This window comes from Talpa occidentalis, unplaced genomic scaffold (assembly GCF_014898055.3).
Source record: "Talpa occidentalis isolate TD23 unplaced genomic scaffold, MPIMG_talOcc4v2.1, whole genome shotgun sequence".
Taxonomy (NCBI): Eukaryota; Metazoa; Chordata; class Mammalia; order Eulipotyphla; family Talpidae; genus Talpa; species Talpa occidentalis.
The window spans coordinates 47,812,944-47,835,978 of record NW_026555331.1 but is presented as its reverse complement, the minus strand read 5'-3'; the positions used below and the strand labels follow the sequence as shown (position 1 = coordinate 47,835,978).

General features: G+C 34.4%; 1 protein-coding gene across 4 annotated transcripts in view; it reads left to right on the top strand.

The window, feature by feature from the left end:
• Positions 1–23,035, top strand: part of ZFHX4 (zinc finger homeobox 4) — a 187,341-nt gene that overhangs the window by 135,200 nt on the left and 29,106 nt on the right. For all 4 annotated transcript variants that reach the window (XM_037505134.1, XM_037505105.2, XM_037505125.2 and 1 more), the window contains exon 5: positions 20,348–20,416. In XM_037505134.1, coding sequence (XP_037361031.1) covers positions 20,348–20,416 — 69 coding nt within the window. The remainder of the gene's footprint in view (positions 1–20,347; positions 20,417–23,035) is intronic.

Below are 23,035 nucleotides of genomic sequence, written 5' to 3'. Positions count from 1 at the left end.
GTCACATTTAGCTTCTGATCTACTGCACCATAACCTTTCATTTACATCTCCAAAGGTTTGAAATGAAAAGATCATCTGTTATCATAGTTATAGGATCCATGTCACTCAAACATCTCTGTGATTGTAAGTGGAAAAAGAAAGCAGTGATAGGCACCCATAAAAATTTAAAGACATTTGGAGATGGTCTTTGGTATTTTCATGTCACAATACATTAGTAATATTGCTTGAATAAAAATCATCTTTTAATAACTAAAATATATTTGCTGGTGTGAACATGTTTATCAAGTACAAAGCTTGTAAGTACTTTTCATTCATGTAGCTTCCCCCAGACATCATCTCTTTAGCATAACAGCAAATAGCCATACTTTCTTTACTTTCAAATTGACAAAGAGAACAACTAGGGTAAAAGAATACAAATTGTATTATATGAAATTTATCTTGATTAACCTAATAAAGTAAACTAAGGTACTTGTAGCTTTCAGCATAACAGTAAATATGAATGTTCTATTCATAGCTTCCTATGAGCAATTCAGTGTTTGCCTGAGAAATAGTCTAAAAATTATAGAGCCAAAGGTAGCACTTCCATCCACAAAAGGACTCAATGTGAACAAAACTCCTAATAACAGTCTGGAATACTTCTGAGGCAGCTAATTGAAGGTGCAAAGCTTTCATTTTTTTCCGCTTTCTGAGATCTGCACGTTTGAAAATGGCATTATTAACAAATGCTCTTGAATTAAGGAGGATCAAACTAATAATTAAAAAATTAAAGTTATAAATAATAGTTTTACGGACACAGGTTTTGTTTTGTGTGGGTTTAGTGTATCAGCTAATACAAAATGACCCAAAGTTAACTTAGGGTGTTACATTAACTGATTTTTGACAATATATTTCTGTTCTGAAGGCAGTTATAAAGGTAAGGCTTCCTTTAAACTTAACCTATCAAAAAACACCTTAAAATATCAATACAAATGCTAAAATTGAAAATAATAATTTTTTATCTTTCCCCTGTTTTTGAAGATAAAAAATACCAACGTGCATTCTAAATATCTGAGGATAGTTGAGCTGAGCTCCTAAGTTGTGATGCTATGTCATTTTAACTTCCTGCTGTTTGTATCAACACTTTCAACCGTTCATTAATCTTGCATGTTGTCCCCAGTACTCAGTTCATTCCATTTTAAGTGTTAGGGAAGCTGTATCAAAAGAGAAAATTTCAAGGAAATGGTGGGGTGTCATTGGTTCATATGCATATGAGTTCAGCATGTGAAGATGCTGTGTCTGGGATCAGCCTTAAGATGTGACTGATAGCTCTTATTTGTCTGATAGAGCTGGCCAGGGAAATAGAGCTACAGCTGGTTACTTCATTAGGTCCTCTCATTGATTGAACCCTGCTGAAGTGATGCAGCAGGCTCCTCAGATAACTGCTGGTAATAGAACAAAATGAATTCTTATCACAGAGATTGGAAAGGCCATTAACCCTGGCCTCCAATGCTTTTCAGAGGTCACAGACAGGAAGCCAAGCGGTGACTGGGAAAACTGTTTTCTGTCTAACTACAGGTCACGTTAGAAGGGGGTGTGTGTGACTTTTTTTTTTTACCCTTCAGCTTCTGTATGGATGAAACTGTTATACTGGCAGATGTTAATAATCTGCTGTAAATAAATATTGGAACCAGAAGAAGAAAAATGAGAAAGCCCAGGAATTTATTTCAATAAATATTTAATAAAAGAACAATTGTTACTGCAATATTTACTGCCATTTCTGCTGTAGTTTTAAAACTGATACTTTTTTCATATATATTGGAAAGTGAAATACATAGAGGCACTTTAAAAGGGAAATTTAATATGGTTTTATATAAAAATGTTTCCTTCCTTCCTTTCTGTTCTTCAGAGATGGCGATTCTAATTGCTCCTGGCTGCCTTGTTTCTTGCTAGGAAGCCACGACCAGGCCATCTCTGAAAGAGCACGGCGCTCACTTGCCTTTCACCTGCCTAAAAGGGGTATATATCTAAGGAACAGTCCTATAATTTACATTTAATGCAACCTTTCAATTGACCAGGAGCCCACAACCTCAGCCCCCATCTCACAGCTGAGAACTTTCCCACATTTGTCAAGTCTCAGCCACTATACGATCAGCCAAAAGGACTCATCCATTTAAAGCCGAGTAGCACATGACAGTTTTTCTGCCTCTGGGGGAAGTGGAGTCCTTAGAGCAGCTGCTGGTATTTTCACACATTTAGCCTCAGACAGAAATCCTTTATAGATCAGGAAATTTTACCAAAGCAAACACCTCATCGGAAGTAACGGAGAAATTTTTTTCATTATGAATGTGCATTTTTGCCTATGTGTGTGTACACAAGATGTACTAAAAACTATTTTTAACAATGCTGGTGGCTTCTAAACTTACAACTGTGATTTAATTTCAGTGTCTGTGGTTGCATGGTATTTTCTGTTGGAGCCAATCTTTCTCTAGGAGTTGGTTTATTTGAATGTAATTGGGTCCTGTGGATGGAAAAAAAACTACCGATTTTGTGTCTTTGGAGACCCACCCTGCCATTTGGTTTGGCCTTCGGTACATAAATAATAATAAGAAGGTGTATGCTGTCATTGCCCTGCTGGAAACACCAGAAGTGGTTTGGCAGGAATGAAACCAAAACAGATTACCCCAAGTAAACATAGAATCAGATGCTTCTCCGCAAGATTATGCCCATGTATACATGGACATGCAGAGTTGTATACTGTATTTTGCAGTCTTTGTAGAATATACGAGTAGAAAGGGGGAGACACTTTACATTCAGTACATGCATATCTCAATTATTTTAAAATAACCAAGGTTTTATGAGTTAATTTTTTTAGCCTCAGCTTTTATTTAATTGAGCAAATATTAGGAGAATCGTGTTTTAATTGTATGAAGTAAACAATATCGAGGGCATCAGCTTTTAAAGTAAAAATCAAGTTCTAGTGCATGTTTGCATGTTGTCTCTTTGGTATAAAACTTTTCCATTTATTTGCTGTATGAGTGAATAAATATGCTTTAAAAATCCAATTAAGTAAATGCTTTCACTTATCTCATTTTCCAAGAATGTTAGATTCTGTTACAGATGTTTCAGGGAATGACACAGAGGCCTGGAATTTCGGCTGGTGATACCTGGGGTGAAACTCATGAAACTTTTAGGCTTGTAATTAGTTAGTTGTACACTGTGAACCTCACTGGGAGCTCTGAGTTCAGTTCATATTGTCTAATAGAGAACAGGCATTATTTTCCTTTGTTGGATTTCAATCTAAAAATGTTTGATCAACTTCTGTTTTTAATTCCTCATACAGTAGGTAGCGTTAGATGTTGGCAAATCTAAGAAATAGAGTATACTTTGCAGGAAAAGACTCAGTGTTTTTGCTTTTTAACCCATGTTTGGTTAAATTAGTCATAACTATTTATTTCATGTGTACCTTTAAAGATTTATAATACTTGAAGAATTTATCTCCCTCTTTTTACTTGAATAAGTTAAAGGTAGGAAGTGTATGTTTAGGTTCCATATAGTTTGAGGAAAATGAATGAATTAGTGGTATACCGTGTTAGAAATAATGCATTTTTCTCTCTGATGTATTGTATAATTTATAACTTTGGGCAAAATGTGTTATTGTGGTTTTGTTTTAAATTATTTGATGGCATTCCATCTGATACATTTCCCCAAGACCATGCAAGTTTTATTGACATATTTGCAGTTGGCAAATATTATGAACATGTTATTTGAACATGGCTGGGGTAAGGATTATGTACTGTCATGATGTTTAAAATTTTCAACTTTAAACCGACCCAAGCCTATCTTAGACTCTTCAACACCATCAGCCTCATTACAGGTAAAATTTAAAAATTCTAAAAATAAATCTGATAATTTTTTATTTGGTTTTGTGTTTCATAAGAAAAGTCTTGACTTCTGGATTTCCTTAGGGGTGAACAATAATCACCATTGCTTCACAGGCACCTCAGCATGATTTGAAATCAATGTTAGTTTTCAATTAATTCAATTTCTTGATTTCACCAAACTTTTTTAAAGACCTTTTTTCCTCCCCATGATAAAGTCTCATGACTTTTTTTTTTTTGTTTTGACTGAGAATATTTATGACTCTATTAGGAAAAAAAGAACATAACAAAGATTGGATTCCAAAGATATCATCATCATTGAGTATTTTCATAGTTCTCTTAGGTATTTCAATGATAAAATTTGTGGTTGAATTAGAGAATTAAAAAGGATGTCTGGAAGTCAAGTTTATTTATAAGCCCATTTGAATTATTTAGTCTCTCCTTCATTAGTTTGGTTTTCAAATAAAAAATTCTACTTTGATTGAATGCATATTAAATTTTATGGAACTGCCTGGCATCCTGTCATTTTAATATCTTCTTGAAAGTAGTCCCTAAAACTCAAATTCTTAAAATTTGCCCAAAATTAGTCATAATACAGAAACAACGGACATTCTCTGGTACTCCACATGCTCTAAAGTGACGTTGGCTATAGTCGTTCTATATTTAATAAGTTATTCTGTTCCTACCTAAGGATTTATTAACATGTTTGAAAAGCATGTATAGGCTACTGGAATAACATCCCCTGCCAATATGTAAATATATGATTCCAAAATATTTGATTATTTTAGTTTCAAAATTCCTTTTAGAATTCATATTGTAGAAAAATTAAAATTTTTTCTTGTGAAGAGGTATTCTATTTGCTATTTACTTTTATGCCCTGCTAACTGTCTTTATGTAAACATGCCCATGTGATTGGTTTAGCATTAACCATTATTATTATTATTATTATTACTACTACTACTACTACTACTACTAGTACTGCTGCTGCTGCTGTTGCCATGGATTCTTTCTACTCACAAAGTAAGTGATGAAATCATTGGCAAATAGGTGGCATAACTCAGTGATACTGAATGTACAGTATGCTTCATACCGAATTTAGCTCATTTGGAGTTCTATTTCCATTAAATTAGTCTTCTGCTAGTAAATTTTGATTAAATTGTTCCTTAGTCCTACAAAAAAAGAAACTTAAAAGTGGTAACTGCCTCGATTAAACAACTTCATCCTTGGTTGTCTAGCAAATGAAAAGTTGTACATTAATTTGATAAGAAGGAATGATGATTATTTAGAGTTGTGTAACACCCGCAGAAGATCTTATCTAGCTTATTTGAGCACAGTTTTTTAAGCTGGGGTCCATAGACCTAGGAATTCCATCTCTTGTAATTTCCTATGAAATTATCCATATGTACATTTTTATAGGAAAGAGGCCCATATCTTGCATTAGTTTATTAATATTTCTCAAGAAGTGCTGCTCTCAAAGAACCCTGAAAGAAAAGCACTAACACATTGCATCATTTTAAAACATTTTATATCTAAAGACAGAGCCACTCTCTGGCTGCAGTGTTTGATATCCTCCCTGCATTACTCTGACCACGTACTCATTCAACTCACTCTGAAGGAAGTTGTGCGCTCAGGCATCCTGACTGCTGCACTGACAGCCTTCCTTCCTCCCAGTATAAGCTGGAACTTAAGAACTTCCAGGGACATCATATTTTTGAAGAAACCTTCCTAGGAAATTGGAGTTTTCCTAAATCAAATTGACAGATGTAGTATACAGAGTTACCTTTGTGCTTCTGCTCCTTGAGGTTTTAAGCACTCAGTCAAAACAAATCCACTACAGTGATTTCAAAAAATGGGTAACTGAATAAGCTGGGAGAAATGGGCTAGAAAATAACGTATATGTTTCCTCTTAGAAGGGAAGAAAGAGGAAAAGCTTATAGTTAAACATAAAGTAGAGGGGCCTCCATGGTGGTGCAAGAGGTTAAGACACAACCTATGAAGCTATCCGCAGTCACTGTAGCACAAATTCGATTCCCGGCCAGGGAGCTACCCACATGGTGCAGCAGACCTCTGCTGTCTTGCTGCTGCTCCCCTCAGCAGTGTATTTCTGTTCATCTGTCTGTTCTGCTCCTCACTTTGTCTCTTGTAAATCCTCTCAGCCCCCACAACTCTGGCCTGCACCCCAATACTTGTAGATGTAAATAAATAAGACTTTAAAAATACTAAATAAATAAACATAAAGTAGAGTAGTAGGAAATAAGAGTGACTAAAAAGCTTATAAGATGAGGGAAGAGTCTTGGGGGTATAGTTAGCATGTGGAAAAGTTGGAGAAGGTGAGATAATGCATATGAATGACTATAGTTTGAAAAATAGTTATTATGCAAATACAAAGGAGTAATAACATGAAAAGGAATTTGAAAAGAAAGTTGTAAATATAAACAAATAAATAACATATTTGACAAAGGTGAATTATTGTCCCATCTTATGAGGTCTTATCTTCCGTTTTCTAGCAAGTATTTGTGAACTTTCAAAAGCAAATGCAAACTTTCCCATGAGGGAGAAGCCAAGAAGATGCCCAAATACATCTAAGTCCAGTCCCCACCCCCATTTCACAGCTGAGGAAATAGTGGCGTTCTGCAGTTTCCCAACTCCAGGTTATGTAGCTAATTCATAGTTTATTATATTCTGCTGTTTACACAGGCTGATTGGATGGTTTAAAAGTTGATCATTGTATTTTATCATTTGTTTCTCTGAAACAAAAAAAGATAAATGACATGATATTAAGTAAGATACAATTACATTAATGCTTCTTCCTTCTACAGAGTTCATATTTTATACTATTTCATGTCAAGAATACTGACTCCTTCCACTTGCTGCATAGTGCTGGTGGTTTCTATTTTGTGTCATTTCCAAATCCTTTACCTTGAGGCACCAGAGATTTTCTTCTTCTTCATATCTCTTCTCCAAACAAGGCCCTTGTCACCTAGTGGGCTCTGAGTGAATGTGTGTTAATTTGAATGTCTTTTATGCTGTGCAGTAAAATTATGTGTCTAAATCTATCATTATTTCTAGTCCTTAAAGCACTTTGTTATTGTTACACATTTCCAGTGAGATGTAAACAAACAGTTTAAGAAATGGCAAATAAGGGGTTTAGGCAAATTAGGGTAGATTAGGAAGCAATAAAAAAAGGTTCAGCTAAAGTTAAATGAAACAGCAGGGGGGCAAATGATGCTTTACAGATAGAATATTATAGGTCGTTAGAGCTTAATAGGCAAATGTTTTCATTTTAAGGGCTATAAAATAATTTTTAACTGCAATTTCCTCACCAAAAAAAAAAGAAAAGCCCCTTTGAAGGAAAAAAAAAAAAAGAAATTGAAATACTGGTTATATTTGCACATATTTTTTTTCTTTAAGCTTGATTCAAAGCAGCCTTATTCCCATTTACAGAATGATATTGACCCTCTGAAGATATTCTTGTCCAAACGATCATAGTTCATAAAATTAAAAGTCAGGTTGACAGTCTGTCTCAGCCCTCAGTGAGATCTTCCTTGACCATGCTTCTCAAGGGAAGTATGGGGAGGGGATTTTATTGCCATTTTGCAAAAATTGTATACTCTTATTTCACTCTCTAGAGCTTTTTTTTTTTTTCCAAGCAAGAATGTGCCTAAACTTCAAAGAATTAAATACATGTGATGTATATATTCACGAGGCGGTCTCAAGAAGAGACCAGTGAAAGAAAAAGGATGGAGGTTAACTAACTTGTTTCTAAAGTGTGTAACAGTTTTATGTGAAAATGCTAACAGAACTGGCATATACCTCAAAGAACTTTTCTCTCTCTTAGGTTTTTTTCTCTCAATAAGATTTTAAACTTTTTCACCTTTGAGAGAGAATACCAAATAATTACAACTGATAACACATGTTGTAATACTTGATAAGTTAATTGAGGTCAGGACAGAATGAAGTAGAGTAGAAGACTTTATTCTTCTCCTCTGCTGCCATTATGAATATAGAAACTATGTGAGAGGAATCCATTGGGCAACAACAGCTGTGGGTGTTGAGAAAAAAGAAAGTTCCCTGTCCTCGAAGAGTTCAGAGGCTGCCTAAAAGACAGTACTTGTCACAATAAATCAGATAAATTATGGCATTTTAAGGAACTTCATCAAGTTCACTGTTGAGAGTGGCACTGTATCTGTGGAGTTTGTTATGTATGAGTAGTGAAAGTATTAGGCCATGAAGTAGGGTTGGAATTACGAGTAGAGTTTTTCTTGTTTGTGTGTGTCTGTGTTTCTTATGTAGGCATAGTCTTTAAGGTGGAGAAGGGAAGTGACCTGATTCAGACTTAGAGATGAAAAAAACATCAGTAAGACAGTATTGAGTAGAAGCTAAACTAAGAGCCTAATAATAATGATCACTTATGAGAAAGTGACAAAATTATTAATAGATACTTGAATCTACACAAAGCTTTGAAAGCCAAACACAGAAGTTCAGATGCCGTTAGGCAGAAAATAAGAAGGTACCAAAGCTTTTGAGTGTAAAGAATGACATCACTGAAGCAGTGTTCTAGAAAGCATAATGAGGCAATCATATGCAAGAGGGATAATTTTGAAAGGACCTGGAGGCAGAAAGCTCATTCAAGGCCAATCCCTATGGTAGACATACGAAGTTATCTTTGAGGTAACTATTGATAAATGGAAAAGAAAATTACAAATAAATCCACAGAGGAAACTTACTGGCTAAATATAAATCATGAAACAGCCAAAGGTTCCACTAAATATCCAAAACATGGCAAGTGTTTGAAAGTTCTCCCACTGTAGACAGGAGGGAAGTGAAAAGCAAGGGCTAAGAAAGTGTAGCACAACTTTGCTCCCTTTTACATAATGCTTTAAACAACTCATGAGGAGAAGAAATAGTGTTTTCATAAAGGCTTTTTTTTTGAACTAGCAAAAAGGTAGTCATTTTTCATCATGATTTTTAAGAGACTTTTATAGTTTAATAATGTTAGGTGCTTTGTTTTATTTATTAAATTTACAGCTTATCATTATGTTAGCTTGTTAATGTCATTTATGTTGAATCCAAAAAATATTTTATGGAATGTAGACCACTGTAAGTCCAGGATGTTCATGTATCTTTCTATGTGAAAAAGATTGATTTGACTAAAATATCTATTAAGTGTTCTATTGTACTTCCCTAATGTGACTGTTGGAGTTACTTTATACATAGTAAAAGTTCAATAAATTCTCACTGAATACATGAATAAGACAAGTCCAGAACAACATCATGAGAGGATGGTGAAAAGAAATATTCATGGTAGGTAATATTTTTGTTGGTGATCCATTAGGAGCAGTTCATTTGTTCCTGCCTATAGGACTTTAGCAAGACAGGCATATCTCTATTCTTTTGGCAAAAAGAAGGAAACCAAAATGCCCCAGTAGCAATCCATAAATACCCTGCACCCCTTTCAGAGATACAACAGAGGAAATGTGGTACAGAGTTGGAACACATGAATTTATTCCATTTGGTCTTACTCTCTTACATACTAATTTTGTAATATGAAGAGACACTTATCAACAATTTGTAGTGTAGCTGCTAAAAACAGACACAGCTCTTATTTCCACACCTTGCAAACAAACTCTGCAAATCAGAGGTCAGTTTTCTTCTCTCTGGAAATAGAGTTCTACAGTTTTGAGGATGATAGGTCATCTGTTGCTTCTTGAGAACAAATGTGAGAATCAGGACGAAGAAATGTATATGAAAGAGGTACATATTTTTGAGATCTTTTTCCTTATCTTGTACTAAAACTTCTGCACATTGCGTAGACGTTTTCTGATCTCACTTGGGAATATTATGAAAAATACAATTTGATTGTATTGGCATAAAACCTAATTGAATAGTTTAATAGGGAACTGGTTATGTTCTGCAGGCTTTTTTCCTCTTTGTTGATTTAATCATATTGCTTCTATGACTCTATCATAATATCTACAATGAAAAAACAGTGGTCTACTTATAAGCCAGGTAGACAGAATTGCTAGCCAAACCTTTACTCAGTGAAAATGATTTTTGCCATTGCTTATCACAAAAACAACAATAGCAATATTTATTCGCTGAGAAAAAAAAGGAGTTTTGCTCTCCACCTCTTTTTCCTAATGTTTTGTATGATTCATATTTATTCTACTACCTCTTTCCTCTGTCCTTCCTATTTCCCCACTTCCCCGCCCCCATTCTTGTCGTGATCTGGGTTGTCTCCAATTTCTACAAGGATAAGTTCTAGTTTAATTTCATTGACTTCTGTGATAATTTGACTTCCATTCCCACCCTCCCTGTTCCTCAGAAATCCACACCCATATTTATCTAATGACACTGTCACTACTCACTATTTTCTGCATTATTAATTTTTTTTCTCACAAATGGTTTATTCCCATCATCTTACCAACATTCCCCATATCACCCTACATACAAGGCATCTGTCTCCACATACTGCCCTATTTCTCCTGATCCTTTTTAGAGCAGAACTCCTGAGATAATTGTCTCCATTTGACCTCTCAATTCCTTCATCTTCAGGGTTTCTTATACCACATTCAGGGGGTGTTTGCCCTCACCACTGCACAAAAGAGGCTCTAGTTAAAGACTTTTAAGGACCTATTCTTTAGCAAAACCGGTGGTCAATTCCTGGTTCTTACCTGACTAAAACAACCAGCAGCTTTTAACAAGTTAATCTTTCTCTTTTTGAAATGTTTGTTTCATTATACTTTCCATATCCTATACTCTCTTGATCTTCTTCTACCTCATTGACAGATCTTGCTCAGTCTTCGCTAGTTCCTCCTTATTTGGAGAGTGGAGTGGTGCAGGCTACAAAGAGGGAACATTCCCTATAGGGAATTAAAAAACAATAATAAAACTTCTTTCCTTCTTTATTCCTCCCTCCTTCCCGCTTCCTCTGCCTTCCACACACCTGTGTAGTTGACACCTTTACCTGGATGTATACATAAGCATCTCAAACAAAACATGTTCAAAACTATTGATACCAAACTTGCTCCTTGTTTCCACCTGTATTTTTCCATAACAACACCCCCATTCTTCTGGTTCTTGGGCCAAAAAACATTGTTGGAATCATCATTGATTCTCCTTGTCCTCTTACTTTCCTCATCAAAACCATTGGCAAGATCTATCTAATTCTCTTTTGAAATGTAAGCAGTTTCTCTACTGTCTGTTTGACCCAAGCCACTATTGTATTTCACAATACCACCAGTGCTGTATTTTACTTCACTCCCTGTGCAATTTTAAACTTTTGACTCAAATTTCTGGAAGAGTTCTTTTCCTTTGGACACTCTTTTATCAATCACTCTGGTATCCTGGGTCTATCTCTGTTCTCTGTAATTATCTTTTAAATATTTTTTTCAGTAATCTTCAGTGTCATTTATTTTTTCTTTCTTAGAGTTCTTTCCTCAGCCCTCATTTTCTGTACTCTATGCTTTCTTCCTGAGAAGTGTCATTTACTCACAAGTCATTAGTTATTACTGCTTCCAAATATTTTCAACTTAGATTTCTCTTCCAAGGTCTAGTTCCATAAACTTAAAATGTTTAGTGAACAGCTTTACTCTAATTCTTGTCCAAAATTGAGTTCATCATCTTCTCTTTCACCCCAGTCTTTTTTTTAACATTCTTTTTCTCTTCAATGGAATCACTATGCTTCCTTTCCCCATCATTTTTTTAGACAGTAATAGATTAAGTACAATATTTGTTCCAATGTCTGTCTTTGTTTTTTTAAAAAAACTCCTCCTCCTGTAGTCCACTCTGCACGGTATCCCAAATATTACCATGGCACCCCTTGCTTAAAACTCTCACTTTGCCAAAATCAAGTGAGCCTTTGCCAACACTTGTATTCAGGCAAAAGAGAAAATTAATTGGCTATGTCTCAGAAAGTTTTTTTTTTTCATACTGCTAATACAGTCCAGAGAAAGAAAGATGCCAAATCTCATCAATCTGTTTGCTCATTAATGAATGATTTATTAAATAAACATTTCATGGGTATGCATAGCTATTGTCTTGAAAATTCATAGCAGGTTCCAATAGTACATTTTTCACTCTTGGCTCCAAACCTCCAACCTAGTCTTTCTAATCTTCCTATTCTGGCATTATGTGCACTTTCACTAACTTTCCTCTCCAGATTTGTTTCACTTAAGTTTGTATCCATCATTACTAGTTCAATTCTCATAAGTTTAATTTGGGTTGTATGACTGTATAAAATTGACCTTTCCTAATGTGATGAAGTAGAGAAAACCCCACTGTTAAAATTCAAGGATTATTTACATATAATTTAAGAAAATTTTCTGTATGTTAGGTTAATGGTAAATTTATTTCAACAATTACAGTGTTGACAAAAAGATAAACCTCATTATCTGAGGAGCTTTTTGCCCATAATTAATGTACACAATAACTAAGTCTGCACATGGAAAGCAATAATGTCTCCCATATATAATTATATAGAAATAGTTAATTATAAGGAGTACTGATATATTCCATGTCAACGTCCTTAAGACGTTAAGAGTTTAGAAAATGTAGTACAAAAATTGTAAGCCCTTGTTTTACATGATCATCTAGAGTTGGTGATAATAACTACTTAATTTCATTCTTACACTGATTAGGTGTGGTTAAGTAGAAGATACCATTTTATTGCTATCTTAAAGATGAGATGATTGACTTTAGCAGGTTAATTCATCTCTTTAAATTTACATAAATAAAAGTCGGAGTTTTAATTCCTTTCTTCATACATTTCCCATTTAACAGTGACTTTGTGAAAATTCTAAAATATTGTATTTGGTTCATTATGAATTATGCTGGAGTAATTGTTTTATGCTTTGGTGATGTGTTCAGTAGAGCATATGATTCAGGTGACTGCAGTATAAGAAATAATCTAGAAAATTACTTAAATCTAATGTTTATGTTTTCAGAGTTTTGAAGAGTGCCACGTATATTCCGATATTGTTTGTGACTTCTTATCAAGTTTTTCTCTTAAAAGCTAAGTGATGGAGGTTTGAGTAGCTAATAGCTAAGAGTGGGAGGCAAAGGGATCTGTCTTTTGCAAGAGGAAACCTAGGACTGGCTTGTTTATTACTATCAGTTCTTTTATTGCTCATCTTCACTAAAACTTTTGTAAATCACCAAATCAGTGTGAACTAAACAGTCTTTATGATTTAGTACATATATCCTTTTTATTGCAGCATATGTAAAATTTACTTAGGGATTTTAAAAAATAGCTTTCAAACTATATTGCTTAGGAAGCCAATGTTTGGTTTTCTTAACATTTGCTGTTTCCAAAATATCTGTACAAATAATAGTGATATTTTAAAGTTTAAAACACTGATTTAACTGATAGAGTACATTTCATATAAATATATTCTAAAAAGCCATAATAGCAATTTGATGCAGCCTTTTCTTTGAATAACTTGTATTCACAAGGCTATACCAGAACAGAATCATTCATGAGCACAACTACTACTTATTCAGTGCTAGATGCTTTGTATTCTTTACCTTGACTACTTCTAACAGCTTGAAATCTGACTATTTTCATACATAGGATCCTAAATTTCAGGGAGATTAAGTAACTTGCTGCATCAAATGTCAGAAGGTAAAGGACCTGGGATTCAAGTCCAGGAGTACTTGGTTTTTATGTCCATGTGCTTTTTTCCCTTCAGACAAATATGTATATGCATAGCACAGGCTTCTAAAGACTAGCTAACTCATCAAGAAGTGGATAATTTTATTACTGATGTCGCACCCTTTATCTTTGCTTGCTCAAAATTTCAATCAGAGAGAACGGACCATATTTTAACACGGGGCTCTTCACTCTGGTTCTCCACAGTAAGGGTAGATGATGGTTTCATGGATAACAATTCCACAGAAGTCCACTCCAGAAACTCATTGAATGTGATTGAAATAAAATCTTGGGGATTATGAAATTATTACACATTACAGAAAACATTTAAAAAAAATTTTTAAAACAGATTCAAATATATGAAATGATTTACAAAGAATCCATTCTTATTGGGAGGCACTTATCATTTTGCAGAAGTGTTTGAGGTGAGAGAAGGAGAAGTTAACAGAAGCTTCCAAGAATCAAGTAACATGACTAAGATAAAGAGATGCAACTTTCCTGAGACTAAATGAAAACCCTTATAAGTAGTCTTAGGTAAAGTTATAGGAAATAATGAGAGAGAGACTGCTGGGCAAACATTATTTTCACTGATTTTAAAAACTTCAAAAGGCTTTTTATATTAGTATGAGACTATCCAGAAAATGTCCTAACTGTGTAGAAAAGTAGAGATTTTCATGGATTAAAAACTAGCTAGTAGAGGGCCTCCCTGGTGGTGCAAGGGGTTGAGCACAGCGCTGTGAAGCTGTCCACAGCCTCTGCAGTGCGAGTTCGATCCCCGGCCAGGAAGCTACCCACATGGCGCAGTAGACCTCTCCTGACTCGCCCACGCTCCCCTCACCAGTGTACTTTGGTCTATCTGCCTGTTCTGTTCCTCACTCCGTCTCTGGTGAATCCTCTCACCTCCCACACCTCTGGCCTATACCCCAGTTCTTGTAATCATAAATAAATAAATCTTAAAAAAAAAAAAACCTCAAAAAACTAGCTATTAGATTGAAAGCAAAAAGTGAAAGGAAAAAAGGTGTCAATATGAACAAAAGCTGTTACTGGGTAAGGTAGGATCCTTGTGTGGACCGGAGGTGTTTCTTATTTTGATAAGCAATCCAGACAACACAATATGCTATGAAAATTATTTTAAACAATATAGAGGTTGTGACCAACCCTATAAGTAAATAACAGTAACTGGTTGATAGATGGGAATAATCAGAAGAAAAACAAAGTCTCACACAGAGAAATGTATTAGGAATTAGTAAATTTAAGAAAAAAATATTAAGAACATTTTTAAAATGAATCATTAAGAAGTATGAGTAATTTATTGAAACTAATTGATATCAAGAACTTATTAAATTCTTTTGAAGTCCCATTATACTGAGGCCAGACATGATTTAAGAAGCAGAAAAAAGTGATCACACATTCCTGGCCTAGAGGTCCCAGGAGATACTACTCCCTTACTATATAAAAATAACTTCTGGTTAAAACCAGACAGGGCAGGGCAAAAAGAGCCTTACTTTTCCAGAAAATAAAAAATTACAAATCCAGCCCCATTCAGATAATTGACACTGGAGCATCCAATGCACTTCAATCTATTACTGCCTAGAAGAAATAATTTGAGAGAAAGCACTGCAGGTCAACAAAGATGATGTTGCTTGGTTACTCAAAACCATTTGGTAGCATGCTGAGTTGCTCAGCTTTTTAGAAGCACACTCTTTGTATCCACATAGGAAAAGGATGGAGAAGTTCACTTGAAACCATTTTAATTGCAAACTTGCTTCATCTGAAAGTGAAGTCTTCACTTTTACAACACATAAACAAATTCAGAAGTCTTTATTAAAAATGTGAATTACTAAAATGGTAATAAATGTTGAATCTGATGTGCCCTCTTAAAAATCAATTTTGTTATGATGAATTTGCTTTTAGGAGTTTGAGCTGTTTTTGTAGGAGACAGGACATTCAGAGTTTTTGGATTTTTTGACCTAGTACTCTTGGGCCTGCTTGGTGGCAGCAAAGTTCAGAGGAGAGTGCAGACCTATGAAGTCAAACAAACTCTATTCAAATCTCACTTCTCCAACTTTGTGACTTTGATATCTCATCTCGTCCATTAAAGCAGTGGCTTCTCTGTTACAATTTATTATGATAATTGAGTAAGGAAATGCATATCATATGCTGAGCACCTAACAGTTTTCCCACAAATGTTCAAATATTATTTTAAAATTAGAGCCTTGCAAATACTTTCTCTTTTGTATTCACAGTCTCTAAAATACCCTTTTGATTAGTCACAAAGCTGTGGTTGAGGTGGGAGGGGCTTCAAAGGGAAATGAGGGGGCGGAGTCAGGATTGTTGAAATGTGGATTCCCTTAAAATTTAGCTGTACTGTCCAATTAAAAAAACATCTGGTCTCCCTACTTATTTTAAGTGGAAAAAATTAAATTGGAACTCAATATGTTACCTAGAACTATAAAAAATATTGTTTTTTCCCCATTATTAGTTTAGACCACTTGTTTAATATTTATTCTGTTTGTTGTATATATTTCTTATGCTAAATAATTTGCAAAAATAGTGATATACTTTACTGAATGCAGTAAGAAATCATTGGGAGGGGTAAGATATAATTTTATAGACAAATGTTGTCTTAATCTAGACTTGGCAGCTTAAACATTCACATGTTCTTTTTTTTTAAAGATTTTATTTATTTATGCATACAAGAACTGGGGTACAGGCCAGAGATGTGGGAGGTGAGAGGTTTCACCAGAGACAGAGTAGGGAACAAAACAGGGAGATTGACCAAAGTACACTGCTGAGGGGAGTAGCAGGCAAGTCAGGAGATGTCTGCTGCGCCATGTGGGTATCTCCCTGGCCAGGGATCGAACTCATGCTGCAGTGGCTGTGAATAGCTTCATCGGTTGCATCTTAACCCCTTGCACCACCAGGGAGGCCCCACATATTCTTTTTAAAATACCAATTTAAACTAAATTTGTGCCAAATGTTTCCCAATTTTCGCTGATAAGAATATAAGAAGCACATGGCTGTTTTGATCATCAAAACAAGTACAGTATAGATTAGATTTATTTCCAATTCATCACAAATAATGTTAAACTTAGAATTGTTTATCAAGACTGTTTTAAAAAATTAAAATTTGAGATTTCCCTCACTATTAGATTTACACTGATTATAATTTTTAAAATTTATTATTCCAATTAGTAGGAAAAAATATTGCCAGATGGGAACTTGATGATCTTTGAACTAAGATTGAATGCCTGACACTTACTAGTTTACTACCAGAAAATATTATTAACATAAAGGAAGGGAAAGGTGAAAAGGATGATAAAATAAGCTGATAAGGAAGTGTTGCTTGCTCTGCAAGGAAAAATGAATCATGAGTACTTTCATTCTCATAATTAAAAAGAATAGAAATCCTAACATTCAGGTTTTTAATATTTTCTTTGGAATTGTAACCATTTTGGTTAGGCTAAAGCTAATGGAATTGATGGCTAGCAGAATTCAGACCAAATGAGAGATATGAACACTAGAAATAATTGCAGAATGAAAAGAAAAGTTAGTATTTTAAAAATATGATTGAGAGAACTGTCCCTGAAGTGAAACTGTAGGGGTTCAAATCATGTCTGCACCACTTGCTGGGGGTGTCCTAATACATATAAAAGATATCAGCAGTCAGTACCTGGGACAGAGAAAATACTCTGTAAAATGTTGTTGATGATGGTGATTGTAACGATCAATATACTATTCCACAGAAAATGCAGCTGATTACACCCACATTGTGTTAATAAAAAGAGTAATTTGGTACCATTTTCAAATGAGGGATCATCACCAAATTGACAGAAGAGAGTAGAATACTGGAAAAACTAAGAAAGTGGTATTATTTTGAAGTAGTATTAAACAAGAAAGATCAGTGCTGGAGAATACAAATTAGTAACCTAATCAAATCACCAGTAAAAGAGACAGATCATGTTAACAGCAGTCAGATGTGTTATTACAGAGCAATCATTAAAGTGAAATATTGAAAGATGCTATGTATCATTACGAGGCTTTAAGCATTTCATTTTACACAGGCAGAAAAGTATAGACTAATTATTTGATAAGTTAAGAGCTTCTTTATTAAAATATTTATGTCATTTGTATAAGAGGAACAACATGTTGAGGATCTAAAAAGAATTCTGTGGCACACTGAACTACACTCCTTTATAAAATTATTTGTACAAGTCTGTCATCTGTGCCATCTCCAAGACTTCAAGTGCCATGTGACCTAATTTGTGAGCTTATAGTTTCTGGTTTTGATGTTTTGTACATTTTCTTAAATTTCTATCATTAGTTTATCTCAATGTGGCACTAAACTATTATTTGGTTACATTTTATATACAAGGAATATAAATGTGTTATGAAATACTAGAATTTTCATAGCACTGGTGAGAAATTGTTCTTTTTTTCCCCCCCTTTTGGTTTCTGGACTTTGTTAAGACTAGGAAAACCTTTACAGGTTCCTGAATACTGTGACAGTACATATAGACACATAAAATTTCCCACATTTTCATACCAGAAAGATCTGGGTTCCATTTCAGTCTCCAAACATGGTTATTTAGGGACAAGTTACTTTAACCTTTTAAAGCCCTAGTCTCCTGATTTGTAACATAAGGATTAATAATTGCCTTGTGATTTTATTGTGAGGATCACATGACTATAATGTAATAACAAATAGCTTATCCCAGGACTTGGGAGAGCTATAAACTGAGTAAGTTGTTGTTATTTTATTTTTATTTTCATGAATCTTTAAGGAGTAGCATTTATATGGAAAGATTCAGTTAGGTACTGCTGATATATATGTGAACATATCTATTTGATACATTGAAGTGTTTGTGAGTGTATATAATAAAGGTGTAAGGATTAATTGATAAATTGTGTTTTTTTTAAAAGGGGAAATGTTTTTCTACATATAATCACACACATATATGTAATATCAATTAGTATCTGTGTTTGGTATAACTGAAATTTGGAATTCTGAGCTTTTTATAAATTTCTCTTCTTCAGACTTCTCTGTTTCAGAGTATAGGATGTAGATTTTTGATTTTAAATAAAAGTATTCCAGGTTACTTTGATATGCCTGACTGCATCTTAGTTGAGAATATATAAATATTAAGATTTGTTCTTGAGGAACTCACAAATTACTGGGAGAATATACACAGATCATGTCAAAATGATTACAATATGTCATGATTAGTGCTGAAACATAAGCTAAACATAAGCTAATTTTATAAGCTAATTGTTATGGGAGCACAGACAAGGTGACACTTTGGGTTTTGAGGGAAGAATAAGAGTTTTCAGAGTGAAAAAAAGAGGTACTCATAGTAAAAGGAACAACATTGGTGAAGGCATGAGAGGTTGCCAAGTGGAAGAAGATGGACTTCTTAAGTGACATGTTGGATGAACATCAATGCTGTGGTCTGTTTGGAAGTTATTTCTGGATTTATAAACAAGGACTGAGGATAAATTCTTCCTTTCAAGATTAATTCAAGATACAGTTACAAGAAAACACAATGTTGTTGTTGAAGGGGGGGCATGGAGTGTTTATTATGATCACATTGTTTTAAAATTATTACCACCAAAGGCCAAAGGTTTTGTACTCAGCAGGAAAAACAATTAGTAAATGCAATAATAGTGCATTGGTATGCACTTCTATTTTCAATGTTAATTATTTGTTTAATTAAAGTCTTTAGAATCAACCAGCAATGTTATTGCTAAGAAATATTAAACATGATTCTCCTTGGCAGCATAAGAACTGGGTGACAACTTGTTTAACTTTTCAAGATCTGACCTTTTCTCACTTTGAAGACCATATCAGGTTGTAAAATATATGTCATTTTCTCTTATCATTATTGATAATTTATTTAATGACATCTGGATTTTACAGATGAGGAAATTAATGCTTAGAGAGGTGAAGTAATGTACAAGGTCACATACTTAGAAAATGGTAGAGCCATGATTTGACTCAAGCAGTTCTGTATTCTGGAAAGACAGCTCTTGAGATATTATGAGAGATTAGATCAGGAAGACAAGAAATTCGAGACAGGGAGATTGATGTGGAGGCTATTGAAATTGTCAGGAAAGAGAAAATGACAGAGGGAATAGAGAAACAATATAAGACACATTGTAAAATGGGATCAACAGTGTATGATGACTTGGAGTGGCAAAAGAATGAGTTGTTGAAGGTAATTTTCTGTTTTTTTTTTTTTTTATAGATTTCCCTAAAATTGGGAACACAAATGATGTATGCATTTGGATGAAAATAATGATTTGGGCTTGGGATTGAAATTAGCAAACCATGACATTGTTGGCACTTCTGCTCTAGAGATCAAATAAGACATCAGAATAAAGATGTATAATTATTGATGACTTGCATATATTTTTCTTGTGGAGGTTTCCTCTGCAAGTACCTGATATTTGATTGTTCTCTCATACCAGCTATCATATAATGAGTTTTTTTCTTCTTTTTTCGTAACTTCACAGATAAGTAAAAGTCTACTCGTGATTTATTCATTGTGTCACCAACATTATAACACATCACCCAATAATGTTGGCTTAGCCAAATATCCAAGAGACAAAATCAGAATGAGTCTTTCCTGCATTATGCTCCTGATCATCAAGAATTAGATTTAAACCTGCTACTCCCTGAACTCATTTTACCAACCATTGTTCACTAGGATACAAGATGCGCTAGAGACTTGGCTGAGTTCTACCTGATACTTACCTCTTTGAAAGCAAACGGTGGGTTCTTGTGATGTTGACTTTGCTTGCTTGGTGTGCTGATTCCATTCCACTCTGATGTCCTCTGCAGAAGCTGCCTCTCTGGGAGCCAGAACATGTGAGGATGACCTTACCGAGCAGCAGTTAAGAGCAACCTCAGGTAAATGGTCTCTTCCTTCTCAAAAGCTTGTCATCCTAAATGAATTAAATTTGCTGTTCTCATAAATCACATAATAAACATATCTCTGGACTACTTTAATTAGTTCTTATCAGATCCCTTATACAAATGTTAGAAGCAAAGGCCAATATATCCAACACTTGAAAGCAGATATAAAGTAATTTTTTAAAGAACAAGTAGCTTCTGCTGAATAATTTCTTATATCTATATTTATACACTAAGTTTTACCCAAAGAGCCAGTTTTATACAAAGTATAGGTCAATAGGCCAGATATTATTTTTTCCCAAGTCACACTCCACCTGGTTGGTAGAGTTATTTTTGGAAATTAATGAGCTGCTTGGATTTTGTACAGCCATGTCAATATACGTACAAGTCCCTCTGCCTTCCATGTGTATGTTAAAAGATGGCAGCTGTACTTTTTTAGCTGTATTATACTGAGATAATTTGAGAGGAAATTCACTCATGCTGCTATAATAGATCTCATTTATTTCTGCTATATAAGCATGATTCCAGTTTCCAGATTTACACAATTGGAATAATAATGTGCTGTATAGAACAAAAGTAATTATAAAAAGTCCCTTGCCTTCATAATGGGATATTGGAATACTTAAAAAACTTTGCAAGGAAACTGTTCCTCCAAGATTAAGTCAGGATTCTTTCTTAACAAATTCTTTAGATATCTTCACCTTTGTTTGTCTCATGAATACTTTTTAAAGTTTATGTTTTTTTCCCTTAAAAAATTTGGAAAACATAGTTAATATAAACTAGCATAAATCCAGTTGCCCTCACACAAACATAACAAGTTGATAAAAAGATTTCATTAATGACCAGATTAGCTGTTAAGTGGCAAAAAACAAGATTATGACAAAAATGTCAAGTTAAGGGCCTCCCCTGGTGGCGCAGCAGTTGAGCGCTGGGCTGTGAAGCTGCCTGCAGCCTCTCCACCGCCGGTTCGATCCCTGCGTGTCCGCTGCTCCCCTCAACAGTGTACTTCAGTCTTTCTGCCTGTTCTGCTCCGTGCTCTGGTTCTGGTGAATTCACTCACCCTCCTGCGCTTCTGACTGAACCCAGTGCTTGTATAAATAAATAAATAAATAAATAAATAAATAAATCTTTAGGAAATAAAAAAATGTCAAGTTCAAAAAAGACCACTCTCTGTCAGTACATTTCTTTATTGTTCTGTAAACAAAGATACCAGAATCTACATCTCCTCCTCGACCTGTTCAAGAGGCTTTATATGTAGATCTGTCCATGCTTTCTGATTATGTTCATCTCTGTTCCACAGGGAAGTCAAACATAACAAATTCTACAATAAATCTACTTAACAATAATATTAGAGTTTTCATGATGATCATTTTACAATATATACAAATACTGAATCATGATATACACACAAAGCTAATGTGATATGTTAATTATGCCTCAATTGAAAAAGGCAACAAAATTCATTGCAAGTAATATTTTTAAAAAGCATAAACTAGCTTTATTTTCCTTCCATGCTAGAACTATTCATGTCTGTTTATTTTCAGTATGCTTTACAAATAGCATATGAATGCTTCATGTGTGTGTATGTGCATGTGTAAAAAAATTCCAAATTGAACTTCTCTTTTATGAAAAATGATTTGTTCCATTTTCTACATCTCAAATGATAAAATCATGCAATAGACCTAATTCTCCCAAATAAGAAAACTTGGAATCATTTTACTCAAAATATTAGTGTCAGAAACTACTGGACATAAGTTATGAAAAAGATGAGTTATCTTGTTTGTAGACAGTATTTCAATACAATAAAAAAATTTTCAGATTGCAATAAATTTGATGATTGACATGAAAGAGATAATTGTAATAGATATTCTCAAAGTTTGGTCCCTTTATAAGCAGCATTAGCATAATCTGAGAACTTGTGAGGATGCAAATTATTGGGTTCCATCCCAAGCCCACCTCATTAGAAATTCAGGGCATGGGGCCATGCAGTCTATGATTTAACAGACCCTCCAGGTGATAGTGATTTTTCCACTGAAGTATGAGGTCCCTACTGTGTGATAGGTGATGCACCTATTAAGAAGCAGTGATCTGAGAAGTTCTCTGGGGAAATGACAGGTGATCTGATAATAAAGGGCTAATTACGGAGAGTCTGCAGAAATATATTCCAGACAGAGGTAGGAAGAATTTGCTTACATTCCAAAAAGAGAAAGAAGTCTAACATGGGAAAGATTAGTGAATGAAAAGGAGAGTAGCAAAAGGTGAAGTCATTCCTAAAGGTAGACAAAAACCTTATCATTTTAACCATAATAAGAAGTTGATATGTTATTCTAAGTGAAAGAGGAAGCCATTTTGTCAAGAGAGTGGCTTGCCTCTACTGAGATATGCAGAGTAAATTGTACTCATAAGACCATTACAAAATATAGATAAACAAGTAATGATACTGACAGTGGAAATTCAAAGAAGTAGATGGATTTAGTGTAAACTAAATATTTTAGAATTGGAAATAGAAGGACTTACTGATGGATGAAATGTATTTGAGATGTAGAGAAGTTAAGGATGACTATTGCCTTTGGTGCTTGGTGGTACCATTAATTGAGATGATGGAGACTGAGGAGA